General features: G+C 39.9%; 1 protein-coding gene across 1 annotated transcript in view; it reads right to left on the reverse strand.

Moving 5' to 3' along the window:
• Positions 1-11,062: 11,062 nt before the first annotated feature.
• tmtops.2.L (multiple tissue opsin, gene 2 L homeolog) overlaps positions 11,063-16,341 on the reverse strand; it is a 90,484-nt gene continuing 85,205 nt past the window's right edge. Inside the window, exon 5 of the mRNA XM_018262347.2 lies at positions 11,063-12,136. Within this exon, the coding sequence (XP_018117836.2) occupies positions 11,885-12,136 (252 nt within the window). The 3' untranslated portion in view covers positions 11,063-11,884. The remainder of the gene's footprint in view (positions 12,137-16,341) is intronic.

The raw sequence follows: 16,341 nt of genomic DNA on the forward strand, positions 1-16,341 counted from the left end.
GGCAGCAACATTGTTGAACATTATCCACCTGACAAAAAAGTGTGCCAGAGATTTCAGGCAAAATGTCAAGGTTTTTCTTCCCCAGCTGCAGAGCTACAAACCCCTTTGCCCCCTGCCCACATTTCAAGAATATCAGAAGAGGGCTAATCCTAATGTGGTTTACTTACAAAGTCTTTTGCTCGCAATGCGGGGCATCTGAATACACAGGCAGTGGCACTTTCCTGCTAGATTCCATGCCCCTGTGGGAAGGCAATCATTACACCAATGTTATTTAAGGTGCATTTCTCCTGTTAAGCAAAAGGCAGGATATAATCTCAGACAGAGCCTTATTGCTCAGCACAATTCAATGTAATTGCTTGTGTTATCTCTCAGAAGGAAAAAAAATCACATATAATTATCAGAGACTTGCAAATATTTTCAAAGCTGTCGAAATGCCTTTGGCAAATGTTTGAAGCGCAGCAGGGGACAGCCAATTATTTTCATCTTTACGTTAAATGCCTCCGGAGTTAGAAATATTTCAGATGGTTATATTAAGATCCAATGACCTTGGAACCTTCCCTATGTAAAAGTTTTGCACAAAGGAGAAACCTATAATAGTATACACATAGCCCTGTAAGTAAAACACACTCTCTCTGCATATAACTGTCCAAGATTAAAACATATTTCTCTGTATGGGATAACGCTGCTGAAAGACCAATATCAATATATTTTCCTGCCAGCCAGCCAGGCCAATAAAATCATACTACATATAGCCACCCTATTGTCTAACCAACCTAAAATGGCTACAGTAGAATATCCAGCTCTGATCCATACAAGTGTAAATGTATTCCCTATTTATTTTGCATTCCCCCAAGAATTGGTCACTGACAGGAGCTAGAGTCCTCTTCCTGGGTCAAAGCCTGACCCCTAGCTTTCCCTAGTTTGGCTACTAGGTGGCATAGTGTGAAGATATCTATTCCTGAGGGACATTTGCTCAGGGTCCATTTTGTTAATCCCCTTACCTTAGCAGACAGGAAGGGTAAAGTGGAACCTAGACAGGTCAGGTCTAGTGAGGATAGGCTACTCACTTTTATAGATCACTCTAGGGGCAGATTTACGAAAGGGCTAAGTGGCTGTTTTGAGCGACAATTCTCCAAAATGACAACTCGCAGGGATATTATCAATTTACTAAAAGGTGTAGAGGACAATTCGCTAGGGAAAAAGCTCAGCGCTAGAGAAGTTTTTACATTGTACATTGTATCTAGTTACAGTCGCAAGACACCCTGCCTCCACGCCATTGCACGGGCTCATCCCCTAGGATTTAAGGTCTCATCGGGAGCACATTATTGGGGTAAAGCTCATAGTTAGAGCAATGGTGCCAGCTCTATTTATTATAGCCTTACACAAGACTATGTAAAAAAGGCAGCTCATAAATGCTATTGTGATTTTGTTTTATGCTATCATGAGCATTAAATGGTTCAATCATATTCTGATATTTTAGTGGTATTCATACTACAGAATCCCAAGTTCCATTTTTGAGACATATCTCCTTCCCATTTCTCCACTTGTATGAAAATTCCTCAGAATATTTCTGTTAATAAATCCTTGTAATGGTAAGAGGTGCTAAAATTATCTCAACATCAAATTGCTAAGCACAAGCTGACATTCGCTAACAGTTCATAAATGAGCTCATTGCTTAGTCCTTCTGAACAGGTAAATGTGAATTTTTTCATGAAGCTGACAACTTTATTTAGCATGGCCGAACATATCTTTGCACTACATTTTTTAAAGGAGAAGGAAAGGCTAAAATGAAGTAAGCTTTATCAGAAAGGTCTATATAAATACACCAGTGAACCCTCAAAGTAAGAGAGTCTTCTGTCAAAAGAAACAAAGCCTTTCTTTCATTTTATTGTGTATGCATGGGCTTCTCTATCAGACCTGTTTTCAGCATAAACCTACAGGGCTAGGGCTTGAGCATGCTCAGTTTGCTTCTCTCTTCCTCTCCCTCTCCCTCTTCCCTCCTCCACTCCCTGCTTTAATTTGTGCCCAGAGCTATGAGTGTGCAGGGAGAGACTCAGACAGGAAGCAATGTCACACCAAGCTAATATGGCAGCTGCTATCCCAAACAAGCAGAGAGATCTCCTAGAGCTGTTTACTCAGGAATGGTAAAGCATTCTGCAGAATAAATATGATGTTACAGCTTTCACTAGTGTGGCAATAATCTTCTTCGGTAGCTTTCCTTCTCCTTTAAATGAGAGAGCCAGAAATGAAGTTCTACACCCCTCTGTTGACTATTCTTAAATAATGGGTTCCAGATCATTATGCCTAATGCCCCTGAACAAATAGTATATGGAATTTCTATTAAAAGAGCAAAAAAAAAAGAAATTATGTAAACTTACATAAGTTTGCAATTTACATTTATTTTCTGTATTTGGCAGTTTCTAAAATTGTAGTATTTTAAGACAGTTTTATACTGTTAAGCAGGCTTCAGCTTATCAACTCTCTGAAGTTCCAGAGTGACAGCAACTCTGATTGTCTAAGCGCTGTCCATATACTTCCTGGATTTGGTTATCCCTAAGGTTGTTGACTCTTGCTTTAGACAAAAGCCTTTAGAAGTCATAACTAAATATATCTTAGAAAAAAAACTACAAATATAAAACGAAAGTCATTTCTAGATATTAGCTGGGGAAGCCCTTCCTAGGCTCCCATTCAGGGGCCAATAAGCTGCCAACTTGGTCTCTTGGCAGCTTTTATCAGCCTGTGTATGACTGTGTTAGGATAGCTCCTAGAGGTTTTATAGCAGCTTTATTGTCTACAACCAGGCCATTTTGAGGGCATTTGAGTCTTAGATGTATCAACCCAACAATCACTGCAACACTGCAAATAATAGTAATAATAATAACAAAATAATAATTGCTATTGACTATGTGGGTATTTGTAAATATATGTCTTGATACTTTGACTTATTTATTTATTTATTTTCTTTTACTTCTTCAAGTCAACAGTTTTCAGCAGTGCATAATAACATCAAGCTATGACATTGATGTAGACTTGCATCCATGCTCTATTGCTACTGCGTATTTATGCTGTACATATTGATACAGTTATGACGTGTCATATGCCTTGTCTGGTTGTCTTGCTTTGTCCCAGAAGCTGAGCCTTGTTCTGTTATTGTTCCTTCTGGAATACAACCTGACCTGACTCTGCCTTAATGTGTCTCTGCCTGTTTGATTTTGGAGTAATTACCTATTCTGAACCTGGGCTGCCTGGCTCTGACCTGGACCTGTTTGACTTAAGATGTTTATGGGTCTTCTTGCTACATGTAAGCCTAATACCAGATTAAAGATGGTCACACATTGAAAGATTTGCTCGGGTCTGAACTGGGAGTCAAAATTGGCCCTGGCATTACAAGTACACAGTGACTGTCTATAACATCTTGCCAGAAACTACAGATTGCCAGTTTGGGTCTGGATTTGCTCTTTGGCCAGAGGGACAATGATGGTAAATCCAGACTGAAGGGGCAAGGACTGATGCAACAAGTTGATGCAGTCCACATTCCGACTGGATTTTTAAATCTTTCTGATCAACATCGGAAAAGATATCAGTCAGACAGGCCCGTTGGTGGGCCACATACATTGGCAGATAAGCCTAAAGGGGCAAAATCTATAGCTTAAAGGAGAAGTAAAGCTTAACTAAAGAAGCAGCCTAGAAATGTTGTACATTATGTTTTGGGTTTGTGTACCAGCCCAAGGCAACCACAGTCCTTTAGCAGTAAAGATCTGTGTCTCCAAAGATGCCCCAGTAGCTCCCCATCTTCTTTTCTGCTGATTCACTGCACATGCTCTGTGCTGCTGTCACTTACTGAGCTTAGGGACCCACTCACAATATACAGTACACATAGAATAGAAATGTCACAATATAAGACACTTTCCAAGCTGGTGATCCCCGGTGACAGGTTTGAAATTCTGAATAATCGCTACTTTTGAGAATCTGAAACTTCAGGCTGGTGCAATAGGTTCAGTATATAAAATACCTCATTTTTAGCCATATTCATTTTTAGGGTTTACTTCTCCTTTATCCTAATCTGTCAGCGTATAACCACCTTAACCTTACCAGATCATTTGATGAATCATGAACATTAAGAAATGCGAATTTCTGGGCTGCACCAGTTGCAAACTGATTGCATTTAAAGGGGATCTAAACCCTCCATAAAACTGTAGACTCCTCATTGTTATATTAGTCCAATCCAATAAGCACAGACAATAGAAGGAAACAAGATTCTACAGTAACATTGCTAGGCAGCAGAGCAAGATATTCCCTTCAACCTTGGTACAACATACCTGGACCAGTTTATTTCAGAAAATGCAGAAAACGTCCACTTTATCATGATACCCCCTAAAAATTAGTTTATGCACACTGTTTTAAAAAAGAGAAATCTACATTTTTTAAATTAATAGTCCATGTTTAATAAAAAAAAAAAAAGGTTGAACTCGATGGACAGCTGTCTTTTTTCAACCTTGTTTACTATGTTACTATGTTTCTAACTTCCTGGTTCTTGTGAAGTTGCTAATTAGAAAACCAGAGCACAGATAAACCCCTGAATAATCATCTCTTTTCCGAAATGGTCACAGGTTTCAGCATCTTTGATGTTAATCTAGGGGTTTTCATTATAATTATTGCATGTTTATACAGTAGATTAACAGCCGTAAACGGATACAGCTTTTTCAAAGGACTTTATACTAAACATGCATTCATTTAATGTGCTCTGGCCATTGCCTGACACAGCAGGCAGTGCTCTTTCTACTCATATATATATATATTATTAGACTAATAGCAAATGACAGCTAATAAACTGATCTTATGCCCCACCTGCTCATTTTCAAGTACACATATATAGGGCACAGCTGCACGTTCCCAACACCCAGTTAGGATATGTCTTTGCCAGAAGCTTTTGTCATTGTGCTTCTTTATTACTAGAACATTCATCCTGCAGGGACCTTCACATTAGAACAGACCCCCAACACTATATTTCTGTCTACTCTAAATCTGATAAGCAAAGTAAAGTAAAGTTACATTTCAATACTTACCACCATAATCATTTCTAGTAATATCGATTTTTAGTTTTGCTTTTTTAAGGTAGGTCCTTGCATATTGGAAGTAGCTTGCATTTTGTTCAATGTAACTACCCCTGCTGAAAAGATATATATATATTAGAAGAAGGGGGACCTGTCAGTTGGGCATCCAGAGACTATTGCAGGAATATGAATGATGGGCCTGCACCATCGACAAAGAGATGTGATTTAACATTACAGTTGTCCAATAAAGAGGCAGCCCTGGACATCACTGTTTTTGCATTTTTTACACCAAAGTCAATTAAAAGCACCTTTGGGACTGGCGAGCAGTAATCCTGGTCTTTATGAACAGAGACACATGCATTGACGGGGATGACGCTCCTGTCCTCTCCCAGTGTGGGTGGTGTATATGGAAATCCTAGTGAAATATAGTGACTACTCATGTATGTAATGCAGGCAGGGCAGCCATCAGGGGGGGACAGGGGGGAGAGTTGTAGGGGACCCGAGGGTAAGGGGGCCCCCGGCCACGCCACACTTTCTTGATTAGATGGGCCCCCCTGCTTTCTGAGAGCTGCTGACTTCGGGAAGGCAGGGCAGGAGCACAAGGGGAGGTGTCTTCTGTCCATTACTACCCCTTATTGGTCACTGAGTTTAAGTCCCGGTTGAGCTGCTCAGGGATTGGATAGCTGAGGTTTGAACTTCTCCTCCAGCTCATCCAATCACCATGCAGCTTTACCAGGACTTGAAATTCTGTGACCAATAAGGGAAAATGCTGTCACTGGAAGAAGATGCAGCCACCTGTGCTCCCCTCCTCCCTTCTGTAGTTGGCAGCTCACTGACAGCAGGTGGGCCACACTAATGAAGTAAGTGTAACATGGCAGGGCCCCCCTTAAGGTAACCCTTTGTGGTCCCTGTTGTGTGGTGGGGCCCTGGGGGGGGCAGGTTTTTTTACATGAACCTTTAAGGGGGGCCCTGGCCACCAATTTTCTTATAACGTGGGGGGGGCTGGCCACCAAATTTTTTTCCCTAATTGGGGTCCTAGCCACCAATATTTTTTAATGGGGGGCCCTGACCACCAATATTTTTTTATTAACATGTGGGAACCATAGCCACCAATGTTTTTTTTTTTTTTTAGTGTGTGGTGGACCTGTGGGGTGGGGAGGGCAGACCTGTAGGTGGGGCTTGTGGGAGGTGCAGCCCAGGGGGCCCAGGAAATGTTTTCGTATGGGGCCCTGCGATTTCTGATGGCGGCCCTGAATGCAAGTATGGGATCCATTATCCAGAAAACTCTGAATTACGGAAAGGCAGACTCCATTTTATACAAATAATCCATTTTTAAAAAAAAATGATTTCCTTTTTCTCTGTAGTAATAAACAGAACTTTGTATAAGATATAATTAAACCTTACTGGAAGCAAAACCAGCCTATTGGGTTTATTTAATTTTTATGTGACTTTCTAGTAGATTTACGGTGTACCAAATTATGGAAAGATCCGTTACCCCAAGCATTCTGGATAACAGGTCCCATACCTGTATTGTAACCTGAAGCTATAAAATGTCATTTCTGTTTGCTGTTGTCCCCTGGGATTTGCCGCTTGTTAGTTTCCCGGGGGCTGAAAGTGTAGAAGGTGCCGGGAATTGAACAAGTAATATGCCCCCCTCAAACGAGAATAGCTATTCTCGTTTGAGGGGGGCATATTACTTGGAGTGGGTAGAGTATATTATTTGGGTAGAGTGTGCTATTTATGTCGCTTGTATAGGGATTTATAACATGTCTGTGTGTATGTCTTTTAAAATGGAAAAATTTAATATAATAAATTTACTACTTTCAACTTCTATTACACGCCCAGGTGCAAGGTAAACTCAGAATACATCATCTCTCCCCCTATTTAACAATGCAAACCTACATACTAGAGGCAGGTTTTATGTTAATATCTGTGCAGGTATAGAGCTGCAGTTAGAGCTGGAACGCTGTACTACATACATATATATATTATTACTATACTATATACAGTGTCATTGGCACAGTCTGTAATACACTTCTATTAACAGTGGTTCTATCTCAAAGTTTGGGATACTGAAATTAAGGGGCAGATTTATCAAAATGTGAGATTAAGGGGGTTATTTATCAAAAGTCGAATGTTAAGAGTTTTTTGTACCTCGAATGAACTCAAAACTCGAATGGTTTCTTTTGTAAGAATAAACTAAACTCAAATATAATGAAAAAACTTGATTCTGTGAGTTTGAGTTGCGAAACCTTAAAACTCAAATTAAATGAGTTTTCCTGAAAAAAACCTCCAGAAAAAACTCAAACATCATGAAGGCTAGTAAAATGTTCAAATGGTTCAATGGACCTCCTACATGACGTCACATCCAGATCTAATACATGGTGTATTTTTGGAGTTGAGCTATTTCTAGGGCCAGGGTTAAATAAATCTCAAACAATTCAAGTTTTTTTATCACAAAAATGTAAATTTTGATCAAAAAAAATAACCTTAGCAAATAACCCCCTAAAACACACCACAGAAAAAACTCACCCACTTTACATTCAATCCCATGGGATTTTTAGAAGAGTATTTGTCGATGGATGAAAGTTAAAGTGTTCACCATTCACCAAAGAGAAAAAGAGTCACCATTTGAAACATATAAACATGCTCTCTCCATGTTAGCCATGAGCCTGGCACGAGCAGCAATTATTCTATAGCTAAGTAGATTACAACTTGGTGCATATGTCTTGATCTAAAAGGTGTCCAAATGTCCAAATATGTTTGATATGGGGTCTAATTTTAGGGTGTCTTATTCTAGGATGGAAATGGATGGTTGATGTAACAAGAGAAAAGGAGAAGTTACAGTATAACATGTTATAAAGTGAACAGTTATGAATCTATATTGACCTGACAACAAGTGATTAAGTGGATAGTTAACTGACCAATCATGGAATTGATTACATAAATTGATAAGTGACCAATGAAATAATGAAAATTATATTATGTCTCTTTTATGCTATATACGGTAATGTAAAAATAAAGAGTTTAGGTCATCGGACCCGAAATATGGATGTATTCTATGCTTGGTGGGCCAAATTAATAAAGCAATTTGCTTTGATCTCCAAGTGCCTGTGATTCTGGGTGATTGAGTCAGAACCAACTGTTCCTATTTGGGGGGGGGGTGATGTCTCATAATAGCTATTGTTACTGCTCTGTAAAATATTATTCCTGTTTTTAGCCCTATTGAGTTGTCTAAACAATGGTGCTAATCCTTTATTCCAACCTGTGATTTGCATTTGGGAGTAAGGATTTGGATGGGTGTTAGTGCACATGTTTCTGCTGAGCTTCGCTGAGCACTAGAGATGTCGCGAACTGTTCGCCGGCGAACTTGTTCGCGCGAACATCGGGTGTTCGCGCTCGCCGGAAGTTCGCGAACGTCGCGCGACGTTCGCCATTTTGGGTTCGCCATTGTTGGCGCTTTTTTTTGCCCTCTCACCCCAGACCAGCAGGTACATGGCAGCCAATCAGGAAGCTCTCCCCTGGACCACTCCCCTTCCCTATAAAAACCGAAGCCCTGCAGCGTTTTTTCACTCTGCCTGTGTGTGCTGAAGAGATAGTGTAGGGAGAGAGCTGCTGCCTGTTAGTGATTTCAGGGACAGTTGAAAGTTTGCTGGCTGGTAATCGTTTTGATACTGCTCTGTTATTGGAGGGACAGAAGTCTGCAGGGGTTTGAGGGACATTTAAGCTTAGGTAGCTTTGCTGGCTAGTAATCTACCTTCTACTGCAGTGCTCTGTATGTAGCTGCTGTGGGCAGCTGTCCTGCTTCTGATCTCATCTGCTGACTGCTGCAATAACAGTAGTCCTTGTAAGGACTGCTTTTATTTATTTTTTTGTTGTTTTACTACTACTACTACTACTACTATAAGAGCCCAGTGCTATTAGTCTAGCAGTGTTGGGGAGTGGGACTGGTGTGCTAATCTGCTGCTCCTAGTAGTTCAGCAGCACCAACTTTAATTTTTTTTTTTTAATATTCATTTTTTTTTTATTTTACTTTTTTTATTTTACTACCGCTGTAGTAGTGTATAAGTTGACCTTTTAGGCATTATTTGCCCTGTAGGCATTTTTTGCCCAGTGTGTTATTCAACCAACTGCCATCTAGCTGTGTGACCTTGTTCACATTCTGTCTAAATATCCATAATATTACCGTCTCCAGAAAAAACACCGGAGTGACTTTTTTCAAGCAGCCATAATATATTTTACGTAATCCGTATCCACCGCTGTAGTAGTGTATACGTTGACCTTGTAGGCATTGTTTGCCCAGTTTTTTTGGCCGCAGCCACTGAAGCACAGAGGCCAGAAAAAATATGCCATATAAATGCTGAAAATAGTCATTTTTTGCCATACGTTGACTCAACGTATATGGCAAAAAATGACTATTTTCAGCATTTATATGGCATATTTTTTCTGGCAACTGTGCTTCAGTGGCTGCGACCAAAAAAACTGGGCAAACAATGCCTACAAGGTCAACGTATGGCAAAAAATGACTATTTTCAGCATTTATATGGCATATTTTTTCTGGCAACTGTGCTTCAGTGGCTGCAACCAAAAAAACTGGGCAAACAATGTCTACAAGGTCAACGTATGGCGAAAAATGACTATTTTCAGCATTTATATGGCATATTTTTTCTGGCAACTGTGCTTCAGTGGCTGCGTCCAAAAAAACTGGGCAAACAATGCCTACAAGGTCAACGTATGGCAGTTGTTTAAAGAGAACAGTAGATCACTAGCCAGCAAAGCTACCTAAGCTAAAATGTCCCTCAAATCCCTGCAGACTTCTGTCCCTCCAATACAGAGCAGTATCAAGCAGATTACTAGCCAGCAAACTTACTATCATCTGTCCCTGAAATCACTAACAGCTCTCCCCCTACACTATCTCTTCCAAGCACACACAGGCAGATTTTTCAGATACATTTTTGCCCTTGATCCCCCTCTGGCATGCCACTGTCCAGGTCGTTGCACCCTTTAAACAACTTTAAAATCATTTTTCTGGCCAGAAATTTTTTTTTTAGATGTTAAAGTTCGCCTTCCCATTGAAGTCTATGGGGTTCGCGAACCGTTCGCGAACCGCTCGCGTTTTTGCGCAAGTTCGCGAATATGTTCGCGAACTTTTTTTCCGACGTTCGCTACATCCCTACTGAGCACTGATTGCCCATAAGAAATGAAAGTGTTTGACTGTACAACACATTGTGACAAATTGACACTGATCAGCTTTTATAAATGTGGTGTTGAGTATTTCATAAGTTTCCTGGCAGTCATGAAAGTTTTGATCGGTCTGAATTCCCCAGTTCAATCTTTCATAAATCTGACCCTGGTTTCTTGTGGCCTTTATAAAAAATATCACCCGTATATCACTAGTGCAGATATAAGCAATCTGTTTAAAACAAATATATCTTTATTTGTGATCTTGAAATGATGCGCTCATCACATAGTTACTCTCTTTTATTAGAATTCCTTTGCAGTTCTTACAAAAGCAGTAATCTGATTCTGTCACATTAGCAGCCTCAGATTAATTAGGTTATTCAATACATCCATTTACTTTGCTCACCTTCTACCTTTCATTGGCATTGTTAAATGGCAGCAGTGCAGTAAATGCTGATAAGCAGAAAAAAGGGAATAAATCCAGGATTTTTCCTGTGGAGCAGTGGCTTTAATCCTGAGAGCATATCTATAATCCCTGCCATGATAGGGCTTGTTTTCTTTGCAAGGAAGGAGTCATGTGAATATCAGGAATGGCTTTCCCCATGCAAGCACAATAAGTGCTGATCACCCGTGCTCCTTTATTAAGTATTACACAGTGTTTATAGGCAACCGAAAACATTTTGGGGTCTATTTATCATGCTGTGTAAAGAGTGGAGCGAAACATTACCAGGGATGTTGCTCATAGCAACCAATCAGATCTTTGCTTTTGTTTTCTAACTGTTGAAATCTAATTGCTGATTGGTTGCTCTGGGCAACATCACCAGTAATGCATCACTCCACTTTTTACACAGCATGATAAATAGGCTCTTTTGTGTTCTGATGACAGTATCCCTTACGCAGGTGGCAGACAAGGACATTAGTTGCCCAGCGACAAATCTTCTCTACTTTGGGCGACTAATCTCCCTGAAATGCCTTCCCGTCTACAAGAATACGAAACGCCAGCGGAATTGCATTTGAATCGCTTAGTATTTCTGGAGTCGCCGAAGTTTCCTCTTGAGGGGAGATTAGTTGCCCAGAGAAGAGAAGAGTAGAGAAGAGAGAAGAGAAGATTTGTAGCTGGGAGACTAATCTCCCAGTCTGCCACCACCCTAAAACTGCATGGATAAAATTACTGCCCTGTATACACACAATGTACTCATTTTAGAAATGGGCATAAAAATACAGAAGACTTTCTCTTCCACTTAAAAAGACAAATACAGATACATATTAAGAACAGTCTGATGATCCTTCTCTCCTCATAATGCATCACAAATAACTTTAAGTCCAGAATCTTCAGTCCTTGCTCCAACTTCTTGGAATTCCGTAGCATAAGGAGAGCAGGACCTCACCTAAATCCTTTGCCCACCATAGAGAAAATTGGACAGATGTAAGGGGTTCTAACATTTAACATATTCTGTAAACGCCAATATCCATCAGGTTAATGGTGCACATGTGTCCTGAGAATAGACAGGTCCATCTGTCTGTCTTACAGTCTGTATTGCACAATTGCAACTGGATCGGTTGGAATATTTTATTAATATCATCGTTCAGGTAACAAACCCACCATCTTCCCCTATTCAGTAGGAACAAGTCACACTACAAAAGTGACATCAAATTGTATAATGAGCAACCAGAGTCTTCACTGGTTTCGTGTTGCCGTTTTGAGTTTTGTTGTCTGCATTGTTGGCTTCATTTTTTACCGATGAGCTGGAAGGTGGAGTGGAAGCGACATTGACTGTGAAGTTAGTATCTGGCAGCTTGCGGACGGTTAAGATCATCTTGGTGGTTTTGGAGGAACCTTTGTTGCTGGAGACTTGGGGAACTTTGTTACAATGAATCAGAGCAGTGAAGCACCTGTAGAACTTAAAAATAGAAAGAAAAAAAGATATGTAAGAACTGTAGTGCTGATTTAGGCAGTGCCATGCATAGAATTCCTACTGGCAATCACAGGTATAGAATCTGAAACCCACTATCCAGAAAGTTCCGGAGGTACGTCTCCAATAGACTCAATTTCAATAAAATAATTAATTTTTTTAAATTATTTCCTTTTTCTTTGTAATAATAAACAGTACCTTGTACTTGATCCCAACTAAGATCTAATTAATCCTTATTGGGAGTCAAAACAATCCTGGTGGGTTTATTTAATGTTTAAATTTTACAAGTATGGAGATCTAAATTACGGAAAGACCCCTTACCCGGAAAATCCCGGGTCTTGAGCATTCTAGATCATAACAGTCCCATACCTGCACCTTGATCCAGGCTTATGTTGTCATAAAAGAGATTCTGCACTTATTTCACTGTAATTTCACTGTAATTCTTTTCCCGTGGTACTTTAACATTCACCTTAACGGATATTGATTATCTAAGACAAGTTTCTAAGTCTAAGTTTGTAACTGGTCCTGATTTTAAATGACTTTTCTTTCTGTTCTGCATTCTGTAACTATAAAAATGTTAATTTATGAACGCAGTGCAGTGGGCAGGTTTCCAGACACAAATCTCCGCGTATTTTACCTCCAGTGGTGCATTTTGTCAAGCCGACATTTCATCCATTTCAGATCCAAAGTGACACATGGATTCGCACTATGCACCATTGCTCTTAACTAGATATTTACAAAACAGTTAATGTGCTTTATGGCTTTTTTCCTACATGAAGGGCTCTCCTACAATACAAGATTTCATTATGCTGAGATATTGCTGTTATTTCAGTGCAATCTGTTTTCTCTGGTTTTTCCCATGTGTAACGGTTCATACTGTACATACAGTTATTAAAAAGGAAATTGTTTTAGTTTATCGACTTCACATCGAAATTAATTCTCTTTTTTTTTTCTTTTAAAAGAATTAGACTTCATTTATATATCTTTATTGATTAACATAAAAAGGCATTTCAAGGCAAATTGGACTTGCACTGAAGATTGTTTATAGTGCAATCAATGTTTCAGTACACCCAAGCCACCTACCCCAGGATTCAATTCCATACACATACAATAGATAATGTAGCCTTTCACATGTTAGACTGGAATCATTCCCATGCAGTATATACACTGAGAGCTGTTACATGCTGTGTAATAGTATATTCTATTGTTGAGCAAATAGATTGGTACATAAGTAGCTTGATACTGTACGTTTCCAGCTGCGTTATTACACACACACACACACAATGCTAAAGTGGAAGTCACATATGGAATACTCCAGAAAATGTTGAAGGTTCCCTTATCCATATCAAACTATAATTTTCAGCTACGGTGCAACCTGCTTGTTGTACCACTCAAAGACCATGTTCCTAATTAATGGCAAAGATTTTATGATAGCTTTAAATTCCCTTGCCCAATTAATACATTTTTATTCCAGGCACCTACATGTTAGCTTCTTGCACTCATTTGAAGGAGAATAAAAGGACAACTATGTATTTCAAGCTGTCATACATCAGCAATGCTACAGCAAGATTTTTTTTTTCAGATTTTCGGAATAACAGGCCTTTTTGAAAGACCAAGGCATGGAAAGTGAAAAAAATATTTGGCACAATTTTGTGCCAAACACAAAAGGGGCCTGAGATTTTCCTGATAGGTAGGGTTGGCACATTTTGAAAGGGTTAATACCAACTGGGGTGGGGGCAGATCCATGATATGAAGAGGACAGAGTTGTTACACTGAGGGTTAGAATCATGATGTCAAGTGGGAATTGGGGTGGATTGGGTATGTGTTGGGAGCAGAACACGTTTTTACAAATGTACTGGCAACAAGTACTCTGCTAGTAACTGTACTACTTCCCCATGGCCTTAGGTAGTATTATTCCTATCTGTTATGTGCAATTTAGCTGGCACAACAGTGAATACCAGGGCTGGGCCAAGTTTCTGGCATGCCCAAGACCGAACATACTTAGCACCCCATGTGCGCACGTTAGCTGGTGCTCTCACTTGTTACCTGCGGTGTGTGGGGGAGGCAGGAGCACAAAAGATATCCTTTTAAGGAGCAAAGGTATCATTTTTTAAATTAAACTGGACCCACAAAACCCTGGTAGTGTATAAGGAAAATGGAACCCTAAGGTCATTTGGATTTTCCAAACCAAAACCAGACTACAGAGTACCTCTAATGCCCCTGGTTGAAAGCGTGGCCTTTAAAAATCTCTTAGTTTACATAACATTAAAATCACAGGAGGCAGATGTCAGCAAACTGAGGAGACATGGCATTGCTTTTCAAATGTTATAACCATCTGACAAGTGCACTCAGAACAGAAGTCGGAGGGCAGTGACCAGGGAAAGCTCAAGCTTCAGTTACATAGGGTGTGGTGGCTACACTCCTGTTTATCATAAATAAACTTAACTGCAAATACTGTATGTTCCTTTTTAAAAAGGGATTACTTTTATTATGCAAATAAGCTTACAAAGTAGAGGTTGTATGTTTGTTTTTGTTACATTATAGATATATATAATGTCGTTGAAACGTTTGATGTGCTTGTGAGCTCTTCCCTACTTCTGCATATAGAAGCAATGGTGGTGTAGTCAATATCCGAACCTTAATGAAAGATGTTCATTGATTTTTTTCTTAAATCATGTGAGATTTGGGTTAGACTTGTGACCATAAAGCAATAGTATGATTTAGGAACCAAGAAACACTTTTTATGCAAGCACAAGTCTACAATGGTATTAAAACATATAGTACTTTACACAGCATTTCAGCTTTCAGGCACAAATAAAGACAATTTATTTTGATGACATTATTTTTAGGATTGAGATGTTTTTAATCTACTGAAATAAAATAGATGTTTTTACCCAACGAGTGGACTGCGGAGTGCTTGCCAACATTTATGGTTTCAATTGCACACCACCAGGACCGCCATCAGAAATCGCAGGGCCCCATATGATTACATTTCCTGGGCCCCCTGGGCTGCGCCCACCGCAAGCCCCTCCTACAGGTCTGCCCCCCCACCACACAGTAAAAAAAACAAAAAAATATTGGTGGCTAGGGTTCCCACATGTTAATAAAAAATAAAAAGATATTGGTGGTCAGGGCCCCCCATAAAAAACATTTGTGTCCAGGGCCCAACCCCATTAAAAAATATTGGTGGCTAGGACCCCACATGAGAAAAAAAATTGGTGGCCAGCCCCCCCCCCACATTATAAGAAAATTGGTGGCCAGGGCCCCTTAAACGTCCATGCCTTCCCGAAGTCAGCATCTCTCAGAAAGATGGGGGGCCCGGCTAATCAAGTAAGTGTAGCGTGCCCGGGCCCCCTTACCCTCTGGCCCCCTACAACTCTCCCCCCTGTCCCCCCCTGATGGCGGCCCTGTACACCACCTACAGCTACTGGTTTGGGGCGATGCAGCTGGGCCACTCGTCTACTTTGAGTGCAGCCTTTTAAAAACGTATATAAATTGTATGAAGATTGTGCGAGCCCAGGAGCGTGGGACCTGGGGTATATACACCCTGGTCATCGCCTAAAAAGGGTAAGGACGTTAGCTGGAAGAAGGCATTTAGTTGCTTCTAAAAAACAAAAAATAACACAGAATTATTATTAGAAGAGTGGGACTGTGTTACCCCCCAAAATTTAAAATATGCTAAATGCCTTATAAGAATTAAAGGTTGATCTTGAGCTAATTTTTTTGAATGAAGTAATTATTCCTTGAAAGCAAAAGTAATGTTTATTGAATCAGCCAGAAAGAACATGGAAAGCAGCTGGGGCATCTCTGGAGGCAAAGATCTTCAATGCTAAAGGCCTGTGGTCCCTATGGGATGGTAGAGATGCCTAAAACATACTGGAGCAAATGTTTCATACCTGCCAACATTTGAAAAACATAAAGAGGGACAAAAAGATTGTCATGTGAAAACGTTTGACCATGCCTATTTTATGGCCATACTCCCTAAATACCATGTCCATTTTACAAAATTTGGCAGGTTATGAAAAGTGTGAACACATTTCTGGGGGTTTTAGGGTCATATTTTATGTGTTATTACAGCTTCACTAATAAAGGTGAATTTCCCTTCAGGCTGCAAGTCTCATTTCTCCCAAGAGACCTGCTTATCTTATTAGGCTTGTTATTTAATTTCAGAAACGTTGTATCTTTTTCTGGCA

The sequence above is a fragment of the Xenopus laevis genome, chromosome 5L (assembly GCF_017654675.1).
Source record: "Xenopus laevis strain J_2021 chromosome 5L, Xenopus_laevis_v10.1, whole genome shotgun sequence".
Classification (NCBI taxonomy): domain Eukaryota; kingdom Metazoa; phylum Chordata; class Amphibia; order Anura; family Pipidae; genus Xenopus; species Xenopus laevis.